The sequence below is a fragment of the Salvelinus namaycush genome, chromosome 37 (assembly GCF_016432855.1).
Source record: "Salvelinus namaycush isolate Seneca chromosome 37, SaNama_1.0, whole genome shotgun sequence".
Classification (NCBI taxonomy): Eukaryota; Metazoa; Chordata; class Actinopteri; order Salmoniformes; family Salmonidae; genus Salvelinus; species Salvelinus namaycush.
Genome location: NC_052343.1, coordinates 17,974,158 through 17,986,434, shown reverse-complemented (window position 1 = coordinate 17,986,434; position 12,277 = coordinate 17,974,158). Strand labels below are relative to the sequence as shown.

The following is a 12,277-nucleotide window of genomic DNA, read 5'->3' as shown; positions in this document are numbered from 1 at the left end:
GAAAGCCCTTCCAGCCATATCTCACAGCAAAGAGTGTTTATCACACATAGGTATGCCTTTTGTGCCTCTCCTCTCAGACCAGCTTTATGATGAGGGCTTTACTGTTAAGTGTCATAGGCGAGGGGCAAGAGATCAATGTTTCTTGTGTTCTCAAGATCACCCGTACAGTACAGTATGAATTATAAATCGGTGGGGCTACACACACACAGACCGGGACTGAGACACACATAGCAGTTCAAAGCACGGTGCGTACACACAGAGCATACACACAGAGGACACACACCCATACACACACACTAATTACAAGTGAGCCCATTCAGTGGTTCTATTGATCCAAGTGCCAAGCTCTTTATTGTAGATAAACTCATGAGTGGATCATTATTTGCGTGTTAAAAACTTTGTTCATGCTGTGCTTTCTCAACAAATTGGAAACGATGACAGTTGCTCAGAACTTTTAATGTAATTTATGTCCAATCAGCTTTTTCTATTTTGTGGATAATTCATATTTTGTTATCAGGTTTGGCGGACTGTAATGCTGAAATGACACAGTTTTTTAATTCTGAGGAACTTGGAGGAACTGTTGTAAACTATAAATCATTGTTTGGGCTACAACAATATTTTAATTGAAATGTTTGCCTAGTGGAAGTTTGGCGATGATGTATGTCCAAGAAATCTCTGCTACCTCACCCTACTAAGTCTGTTTCTCTAAGTTTTTCTATGTAAGTCAGAACCCGAGGAGAAGATTTTGCTACCTTCGTTTGTCAATCTCAGAGAGAGGCAGCATGAGGAACAAGCTAATGGAATCTGCCCATTACTTTTCTGTTGAAGCTAGTGGCAGGGGCCTCCCAGTGGAACAGACATCTTTTTCAAGGAACACAAACTGTTCAGGTAGTTCCACTCAGCATCATGGCCCGGGCCTGCCTGGCTCTAGTTCTCTATCCGATGAGAGTGGAAGGCAGAACTGGTACTGAATGAAAATGCTGTGCTACTGTATTTCCCCTGCTGATAAATTAACCGCAGATACCTACAAACAAAAGGAGGTCTCTCTCTCTCGGGTCTGACAGTGGTCCACATGATCTATGGCCACCATGACATCCTTCAGGGGGCTTCCTCTAATTTTGTTGTGGAGCAGGAAAGAGTAGGAGTGGTGCTGCTGCTGGCTGTGAAACTTACGGCCAGCTTTTACTTTCTTATGTAATCAGGCAGGGCCGTGGGACGGGAAATAGCACCGTAACAGTACCAGGCAACCTGAAAATCCTGATAATTCCTGAAAATAGTCCATGACTACATGGCATGGGACAGTCTAGGCTTACTGCAACTCCAAACACCAATTAATAGCCTGATAGAAGTATTTCTGGAATAGCATCAAAAGAGTCTCACTCAGAGCCATCTACATTGAGTGTACAAAACATTAGGAACACCTGCTCTTTCCATGACAAACTGACCAGGTGAAAGCTATGATCCATTATTGATGTCACTTGTTAAATCCACTTCAATCAGTGTAGATCAGTGTTTCCAAAACTTTTTATAGTCCCATACCCCTTCAAACATTCAACCTCCAGCTGTGTACCTCCTCTAGAACCAGGGTCAGCGCACTCTCAAATGTTGTTTTTTGCCATCATTGTAGTCTGCCATACACACTATACAATACATTTATTAACATAAGAATGTTAAGAATTTTTGTCACAACCCAGCTCGTGGGAAGTGTTGTGGCTAATCCTTATTGTGGCTAGATTCACATAGATCGGTCTGACCACCGTTATTTTAGATGCTGACACCTAGCTATATAGTTAGTTAGCTAACTATAGCTACTGAAACAGATTATGTCATTTTTGGGGAAGAACATTGTTTACATCCATGAGCTAGCTAGCATTTCTTTTATGATCAGCACTGTAGGTGCGCGAGGCAACTTTACCAGCATCATAGCATACGTATCGATGAATCGTTGTGACATATGAAATACGAGTGATAGTGTAATCAATGTGTAATAACTATGTAAAAAATGTATGAACACGTTAAATTATTATGTGACGTGTAGTCATATTCAGGTCCTGATTGGTCAACAAGCTTATTTGACGTGTTAAATAGTATATTTTATGACACAAAAAGACCCAAACGGCGTTCCATAGAAATCCTGGTTGAGAATGAAACGACTGAACAAATGAACAATGAAACAGCACAGCAAGTAACTGAAAGATATAGGTTTTGGTAATGTTTTACTGGTAATGGGGACATACGTAAATGCAAACAAAATAACTTTTTGGTGTGTGTGTGTGACCTTTATTTAACTAGGCAAGTCAGTTAAGAACACATTTTTATTTACATTGACGGCCTACCTCGGCCAAACCCAGACAACGCTGGGCCAATTGTGCGCCGCCCTATGGGCGGATGTGGTACAGCCTGGATTTGAATCAGGGACTGTAGTGACTCCTTGTCACACTCGTCGTAAAGAGGAGACCAAGGTGCAGCGTGAGTAGAGTTCCACATATTTAATAAAGAGAAACTCATAAACAAAAAAACAACAAAAGCACAAACAAAACGTGAAGCTACTAATGTGCACAAAGGCAACTATACGTAGACAAGATCCCACAACACAAACAAGGAAAAATGGCTACCTAAATATGATCCCCAATCAGAGACAACGATAAACAGCTGTCTCTGATTGGGAGCCATATCAGGCCAGCATAGACATACAAAACCCCTAGACACACAAAACCCCTAGACATACAACACCCCTAGACATACAAAAACCCTAGACATACAAAACAAGCGCACCCACCCTAGTCACACCCTGACCTAACCAAAATATATAGAAAAAATAGATATCTAAGGTCAGGGCGTGACAGTACCCCCCCCCCCCCCCCCCAGAGGTGCGGACTCCCGGCCGCGAACCTGAACCTATAGGGGAGGGTCCGGGTGGGCATCTACCCTTGGTGGCGGCTCCGGTTCTGGACGCAGCTCTGGAAGCTCCGGACCGTGGGTCGTCTCTGGAGGCCCCGGACCTTGGATCTTCGCCGGAGGCTCCAACACGTGGATCGTCGCCGGAGGAACCGGACCGTAGATCGTCGCAGGAGGCTCTGGACTGAGAACCCCTGCTGAAGGCTCTGGACCGTCACTGGAGGCTCTGGACCGTGGATCATCGCCGGAGGCTCTGAACTGAGAACCACCACTGGAGGCTCTAGACTGCAGATCGTCGCCGGAGGCTCTGGACTGCAGCTCGTCGCCGAAGACTCCGGACTGCGGACCTTCGCTGGAGGCTCCGGACTGGGGACCGTCTCAGGAGGTTCCGGACTGTAGACCGTCGTTGTAGGTTCCGGACTGTGAAACTTCGCCGGAAGCTCTGGACTGGGAACTGTCGCCGGAAGCTCTGGACTGGGAACTGTCGTCGGAAGCTCTGGACTGGGAACTGTCGCCGGATGCTCTGGACTGGGAACTGTCGCCGGATGCTCTGGACTGGGAACTGTCGCCGGAAGCTCTGGACTGGGAACTGTCGCCGGAAGCTCTGGACTGGGAACTGTCGCCGGATGCTCTGGACTGGGAACTGTCGCCGGAAGCTCTGGACTGGGAACTGTCGCCGGAAGCTCTGGACTGGGAACTGTCGCCGGATGCTCTGGACTGGGAACTGTCGCCGGATGCTCTGTACTGGGAACTGTCGCCGGAAGTTCTGCACTGGGAACTGTCGTCGGAAGCTCTGGACTGGGAACTGTCGCCGGATGCTCTGGACTGTGGAGGCGCACTGGAGGCTTGATGCGTGGGACCGGTACCGGTGGCACCGGGATGATGACACGCACCTCAGGGCGAGTGCGGGTAAGAGGCACAGGACGTACTGGACTGTGGATGCGCACTGGAGGCCTGATGCGTGGGACCGGTACAGGTGGCACCGGGCTGATGACACGCACCTCAGGGCGAGTGCAGGGAGGAGGCACAGGACGTACTGGACTGTGGAGGCGCACTGGAGACCTGATGCGGGGACCGGTATAGGTGCCAACGGGCTGATGACACGCACCTCAGGGCGAGTGCGGGAAGAGGAACAGGACGGACCTGACTGGGGACACGCACTTGAGGGAGAGTGCGAGGAGCAGGAACAGGACACACCTGACTGGGAAAGCGCACTTGAGGGAGAGTGCGAGGAGTTGGCACAGGACACACTGGGTTGTGAAGGTATACTGGAGACCTGATGTGTATAGCCGGCATCAATTGTTCCGGAACTTTAACACACGTTTCAGGACGAGTACGGGGAGCTGACTCAGGTGGCACCAAACTGACAACACGTTCCTTTATTCCAAATCCGTGCGTCTTCCACCAACTCAACAACTCTCGCATTTCTCTCTCCTCCTTCTTCTCCTTCTTTTCCCAGACTGGTTCTGGTCTGCTCCTCGGCTCCGCCGACTGCTCCATGTGCCCCCCCCCCCCCAATTTTTTTTTATTGGGGTTTCTGTGGCCTACCTCCCCGACATCGTTGCTGTCCTCTCATGCTCCTAGGCGACTCCCGCCAAGGAAGGCGATCCTGTCCAGCCAGGATTTCCTCCCAAGTCCAGGATCCCTTCCCATCCAGGATCTGTTCCCAAGTCCGGGATACTTCTTCCTCCTGGGCACGTTGCTTGTTCCTTTGTTGGTGGGATCTTCTGTCACGCTCGTCGTAAAGAGGAGACCAAGGCGCAGCGTGAGTAGAGTTCCACATATTTAATAAAGAGAAACTCATAAACAAAAAAACAACAAAAGCACAAACGAAACGTGAAGCTACTAATGTGCACAAAGGCAACTATACGTAGACAAAATCCCACAACACAAACAAGGAAAAATGGCTACCTAAATATGATCCCCAATCAGAGACAACGATAAACAGCTGTCTCTGATTGGGAACCATATCAGGCCAACATAGACATAAAAAACACCTAAACATACAACACCCCTAGACATACAACACCCCTAGACATACAAAAACCCTAGACATACAAAACAAGCGTACCCACCCTAGTCACACCCTGACCTAACCAAAATATATAGAAAAACAGATATCTAAGGTCAGGGCGTGACACTCCTCTTGCACTGAGATGCATTGCCTTAGACCGCTGCGTCCATGTGTGTGTCTTAACTATTTAACTGTACTAAAATGCTTAAAAGGCAGCTAAAATGTTAAATATCAGATATCGGTATCGACCAAAAATGTCATATCGGTGCATCACTAATAATAATCAATAATTTTGCTCTTTATTTAGTCATCATACATATAAAACCATATTTGTTCATCAAAAATGTGAATAACTCACCACAGGTTAATGAGAAGGGTGTGCTTGAAAGGATGCACATAACTCTGCAATGTTGGGTTGTATTGGAGAGAATCTCAGTCTTAAATCATTTTCCACACACAGTCTGTGCCTGTATTTCGTTTTCATGCTTGTGAGGGCCGAGAATCCACTCTCACATAGGTACGTGGTTGCAAAGGGCATCAGTGTCTTAACAGCTCGATTTGCCAAGGGAAGAAACTCTGAGCGCAGCCCTTTGCAGAAATCTGGCAGTGGCTTCTGATTAAATAACATTTTCACAGAACCGCTTGATGCAATTTTGATGAGGCTCTTGTTCAGATATCGGTAAGTGGACTGGAGGCAGGGCATGAAAGGGATAACGAATCCAGTTGTTTGTGTCGTCCGTTTCGGGAAAGTACCTGCGTAATTGCGCAACCAGCTCACTCAGGTGCTTCGCTATATCACATTTGACATTGTCTGTAAGCTTGAGTTCATTTGCACACAAAAAATCATACAGTGATGGAAAGACCTGTGTGTTGTCCTTGTTAATGCAGACAGAAAAGAGCTCAAATTTCTTAATCATAGCATCAATTTTCTGCCGCACATTGAATATACAGTTGAAGTCGGAAGTACACACACCATAGCCAAATACATTTAAACTCAGTTTTTCACAATTCCAGACATTTAATCCTTGAAAAAAATCCCTGTTTTAGGTCATTTAGGATCACCACTTTATTTTAAGAATGTGCAATGTCAGAATAATAGTAGAGAATTATTTATTTCAGCTTTCATCACATTCCCAGTGGGTCAGAAGTTTACATACACTCAATTAGTATTTGGTAGCATTGCCTTTAAATTGTTTAACTTGGGTCAAACGTTTCGGGTAGCCTTCCACAAGCTTCCCACAATAAGTTGGGTGAATTCTGACAGAGCTGGTATAACTGACTTAGGTTTGTAGGCCTCCTTGCTCGCACACAGTTTTTAAGTTTTGCCCACAAATTTTCTATAGGTTTGAGGTTAGGGCTTTGTGATGGCCACTCCAATACCTTGACTTTGTTGTCCTTAAGCCATTTTGCCACAACTTTGGAAGTATGCTTGGGGTCATTGTCCATTTGGAAGACCTATTTGCGACCAAGCTTTAACTTCCTGACTGATGTCTTGAGATGTTGCTTCAATATATCCACATAATTTCCCCACCTCATGATGCCATCTATTTTGTGAAGTGCACCAGTCCCTCCTGCAGCAAAGCACCCCCACAACATGATGCTGCCACCCCCGTGCTTCACGGTTGGGATGGTGTTCTTCGGCTTGCAAGCCTCCCTCTTTTTCCTCCAAACATAACGATGGTCATTATGGCCAATAAGTTCTATTTTTGTTTCATCAGACCGGAGGACATTTCTCCAAAAAGTATGGTCTTTGTCCACATGTGCAGTTGCAAACCGTAGTCTGGATTTTTTATGGAGGTTTTTGAGCAGTGGCTTCTTCCTTGCTGAGCGGCCTTTCAGGTTATGTTGATATAGGACACGTTTTACTGTGGATATAGATACTTCTGTACCTGTTTCTTCCAGCATCTTCACAAGGTCCTTTGCTGTTGTTCTGGGATTGATTTGCACTTTTCGCACCAAATTACATTCATCTCTAGGAGACAGAACGCATCTCCTTCCTGAGCGGTATGACGGCTGTGTGGTTCCATGGTGTTTATACTTGTGTTTATACTCCAAAAGGGCATTCAGCTCCATTCAGTGAGAAACTGTGCTAGGCCTAAGCCTGCAGATGACTGTGTCATGTATATGGCCTGTATTTCAGGGGAAATGTTTACAAGTGTTTGTATTTGTAGATGTAGGCTATCAATAGGTTAATAGGATACTGCCTTTAAGATGTTCAAATAGACCAAAGGTCCAACTTGTTGTTGAACTTTCTCCTGTCTTGACCCAGGGATTGGACGAGGCTTTAGCTACATGTCAACACTCACAGGAAGCACCAGCAAAGTATTGGCTGAAGGACTTGGAATAACAGCATCATTGTGCCAGTTGCTGTTTCTGTTTCTCATAAGTTTTAAAATGTGATCTTGTCTGACTGACCAGGATTCTCAGACAGTGGTTGCAACAAAATACTACATGATCTGATCTGCACCAACTTTTACCTTTTTGTATCTGTTTTCATCTGGGTTCTGATCAACACCACCAACCAGGCCAGGTGATAAAGGTGGCCAGTTGTAGTCTATAAACCTCTTGAGAATGATTAAAAAAGCAACATTAAAGCTTTTTTGAGTGAGGACGTTCACTGTAGGTTTAATTTCCTTCCACACACCACATGAGTACAGTAGTTTCAACTTAGAACTTTTGAACAATCATACCATAGCCTTTAACTAAGACCTGAGAGTTGTTTGCTGCTAGAAGCTGTTTACTGTTTAGGCTAGTGTTTACTGACCTGTAGAACTACACTCCGCAAAAAAAGAAATGTCCCTTTTTCAGGACCCTGTCTTTCAAAGATAATTCGTAAAAATCCAAGTAACTTCACAGATCTTCATTGTAAAGGGTTTAAACACTGTTTCCCATGCTTGTTCAATGAACCACAAACAAATAATGAACATGCACCTGTGGAATGGTTGTTAAGACACTAACAGCTTACAGACGATAGGCAATTAACTTAGGACACTAAAGAGGCCGTTCTACTGACTCTGAAAAACACCAAAAGAAAGATGCCCAGGGTCCCTGCTCATCTGCGTGAACATGCCTTAGGCATGCTGCAAGGAGGCATGAGGACTGCAGATGTGGCCAGGGCAATAAATTGCAATGTCCATACTGTGAGACGCCTAAGACGGCACTACAGGGAGACAGGACGGACAGCTGATCGTCCTCGCAGTGGCAGACCACGTGTAAGAACACCTGCACAGGATCGGTACATCCTACCATCACACCTGCGGGACAGGTACAGGATGGCAACAACAACTACCCGAGTTCAACCAGGAACGCACAATCCCTCCATCAGTGCTCAGACTGTCCACTATAGGCTGAGAGAGGCTGGACTGAGGGCTTGTAGGCCTGTTGTAAGGCAGGTCCTCACCAGACATCACCGGCAACAACGTCGCCTATGGGCACAAACCCACCATCGCTGGACCAGACAGGACTGGCAAAAAGTGCTCTTCACTGACGAGTCACGGTTTTGTCTCACCAGCGGTGATGGTCGGATACGCGTTTATCGTCAAAGGAATGAGCGTTACACCGAGGCCTGTGCTCTGGAGCGGGATCGATTTGGAGGTGGCGGGTCAGTCATAGCCTGGGGCGGTGTGTCACAGCATCATCGGACTGCGCTTGTTGTCATTGCAGGCAATCTCAACACTGTGCGTTACAGGGAAGACATCCTCCTCCCTCATGTGGTACCCTTCCTGCAGGCTCATCCTGACATGACTCTCCAGCATGACAATGCCACCAGCCATACTGCTCGTTCTGTGCGTGATTTCCTGCAAGGCAACTGCAAGTGTTCTGCCATGGCCAGCGAAGAGCCCTCATTACGTCTGGGACCTTTTGGATCGGAGGGTGAGGGCTAGGGCCATACCCCCCCCCCCCCCCCCCCCCCGGGATTTCCGGGAACTTGCAGGTGCCTTAGTGGAAGAGTGGGGTAACATCTCACAGCAAGAACTGGCAAGTCTGGTGCAGTCCATGAGGAGGAGATGCACTGCAGTACTTAATGCAGCTGGTGGCCACACCAGATACTGACTGTTACTTTTGATTTTGACCCCCCCTTTGTTCAGGGACACATTATTCAATTTCTGTTAGTCACATGTCTGTGGAACTTGTTCAGTTTATGTCTCAGTTGTTGAATCTTGTTATGTTCATACAAATATTTACACATGTTAAGTTTGCTGAAAATAAATGCAGTTGACAGTGAGAGGACGTTTCTTTTTTTGCTGAGTTTATGTGAGTTAAGATGTGCTCTGTGCTATATTAGTCTCCACTGTTCTGAAGCATTTTAGTTTAATTAACGTCCGTCATGAAGCTACACACTGAAGAAGGATGTTAACCCGAAACGTATGTGTATGCTATCCTTGATGCAGTAAAAATAATTGTAAAAGATCATCAAAAACTTTTTTACTGTGGATGCTTTAGCTACATTTTTGCATGTGTAGTTTCATTGATATCTCCTGTTTTCTTTTCCAGGTCTTGCATCATCTATCAAAAGTGAATGCGAAAACCCAAAGAACAGAGATTGAGAAATAGCTCCATAACATGGCTGTAGCCGGATGTCCAGATTATTTTCTACACCATCCAAATTATCAGGTAAATAATACATGTATTTTACTAGATGTTTTGTACCATCTATATTTCAGTAAAATGACCTCTTTGTCTTTGTTCTTGAGTGTTCATGTGTAGATTTCAAATGTTTTAATATGTCAGAGATATCAATTAATTTGGAATAGCAATTACGAATGTTACCATTGCTCTCATTTACTACTGTGATGTTTTCTGTTAAAACTATTGGCTTAGACCATAGTTTAACCACACCATCTATCAGACCTAGCTTCAAATATGATTTGTTTTCTTTCAGTAACTTTGAGCGTTTACTTGAGCCTGGCTGCAGTGCCAGTTGGGCGGGGTTTTCACTTTTGTGAGTATTCCATTGGTACTTTTTCACAAGGCAAGTTCAAGCAAGCACAGCTAAAGTGTTAAAAGGATTTCAAATACTATTTGAACCCAGGTCTGCCATATTTTATAAGCTCTTTATTAGCTGTGGTAATATTCTAGTGTTTGCTGAAGCAGCACCATTTGGGATTTGTAACTCTTATTTACACAAGTCATAAACATAAAAATAATAAAACGCTCTATATGCATCTAACATATGGAACTGTATATAAAACTATACATGGAGTGGTTAGGAAAAGACTGTTTAAACACTCCCAGTTCCCCTGCTATAAGCCCTCCCTCACCCCAGAGCCAGAGCTGAGGGAAGGCGGGAGAGAGAAGTAAAAACCAGAGCCCCACACTCTCAGCTGGGCCGTAGCAAAAAAACCTTGCTGTGAATGTACCTGTCATGGCCAATAGATTTAGTGGCAGAGCATGAATGAAAACAGAAGAGCCAATGAATGGCAGTGGCATGGACGCACATTCTTTTGGGCTGAATACATTGATGGTAATTCACATGGTGCATGGCCCAGCATGGGGAATCTGGACCCGACGTAAGACCGTCAACAGTGGTCTCAATCAACGGATTAACCGGATTGTTTTGAGGGGGTTTATTTTAATTTTTTAATTTTACATTGTTTGTTTCCACGTGCAGCAGTTCAACCCCAGTCCAGTGGGAAATAGACTATCAATCAGCCTGGTCACCCGCCCTGTAGAGGAGAGTTCAACCCATCCCCAGCCCTAAAGTGCTATTTAGGAAGCCTGTGCTGTGGGGATTTTAGCCTGTCATCCACCACCCACCCTTTCCCTTGGGCTTTCATTGTGGTTAAAGCTAAAGAATAGAATATGAATAGGCTATGTCCACTTTTCTAGTATAAGACACACTAGTTTAGTCATGCAGCTAAACACAAAGTATCTCAACTAGCTTAACAGTTCCTAGAAGTAGCTATTCTATGCATCTGATCTCTTCCTCGACGGGCTCATTCACACTGTCCGTTTTTTAATTGGTAAATAATGGGCAGAAACAGCTTCTTTATCCTGGGGTTATATAACTAGTAAATGTTCTGGGATTCTGGGCTCAGCTCCAAGGCGGTGTTGGAGAGAGGGCGAGAGAGAGCTGGGGGAACTGACTGGAGGTTTGCCACAGCACTCCAAGGTAGGACTATTGAACTGGATGTTATATGGATGGAATAGTCTCAGTTTTTGTACTTTCAATTAGAGCTGGGGGATATGGACCAAAATCCATATTGCAATAAATTGCCTGAATTGATGCAATAACAATAAATAGAACTATACATTTATTTATTTTAAATCCTTTAAACTACTACTACTAATTTGATGGAAATTGTCCCATTAAAAATCACCCATATTAGGACCCTTATTTAATTTCAATCTTCACATATAGTAGTATAGTAGTATAGGCTACTTATAGTAATGAACGATATCAGCAAAAGTGATGGATCATTTCCTGTTTATCGTCCCAGCTCTACTTTCAATTAAACACTGTGTGAAAGGTCAGGTGTTTGTAATCCTGTTATGAGTTTGTGCTTATGGTCTGGGATGCCAGTGAAGGAGAACTGTATCTTCTGTGTCATGTTCATTAGTCACCAATCAGAAGAAAATGGTCAGAAACAGGGAGGGTCTGTACACAAACGTTTAATTTTCTGTTGCAAAAAGTTTTCAAGCGTTTTACGTTGCGTGCCCTAATGAACAGAAGTCTGGTTTTTCTTTGTTTGGTAGATCTGGAGGGTCGCATCATGTTTCCATGTTGGGTCAGTCAGTGATGGATCGATAGACTTCTGTCATCAAAGATGGTACAGTATATAATAGTGCAGTGGGGTTTGAAATGATTGACACCCTTGATAAAGATGAACAAAAATGACTGTTAAAAATAAATAATTAAAATACTAAACTATATTGTATGGGGAAAATATATTATTTTATACTAATACGATTGCTCAAATAAGAAGATTTTGTTTAACAAATAATAATTTTGACACGCCTGAAGATTCTTCTAAATAAAGTAGCAATGACTACATCAAGCTTGTGACTCTACAAAGTTTTTGGATACATTTGCAGTTTGTTTTGGTTGTGTTTCAGATCATTTTGTGCCCAATAGAAATTAATGGTAAATAATGTATTGTTTCATTTTGGAGTCACTTTTATTGTAAATAAGAATAGAAAATGTCTCTAAACACTTCTACATTAATGTGGATGCTACCATGATTACGGATAATCCCGAATGAATTGTGAATAATGATGAGTAATAAAGTTACAGAGGGTCAAAGATCACAAGCTTGACGTATTCATTGCGTGCTAGGAATATGGAACCAAATACAACACTTTTGACTACTTTATTTGTAAGAATCTTTAGGGGTGTCCAAAATTTTGCCCCCATAATTGATGACT

At 44.2% G+C, this 12,277-nt stretch overlaps 1 protein-coding gene across 1 annotated transcript in view; it reads left to right on the top strand.

Moving 5' to 3' along the window:
* The window catches only part of LOC120031018 (growth factor receptor-bound protein 10-like), an 86,705-nt gene that overhangs the window by 13,913 nt on the left and 60,515 nt on the right, over window positions 1-12,277 (top strand). Inside the window, exon 2 of the mRNA XM_038976537.1 lies at window positions 9,407-9,526. Within this exon, the coding sequence (XP_038832465.1) occupies window positions 9,476-9,526 (51 nt within the window). The 5' untranslated portion in view covers window positions 9,407-9,475. The remainder of the gene's footprint in view (window positions 1-9,406; window positions 9,527-12,277) is intronic.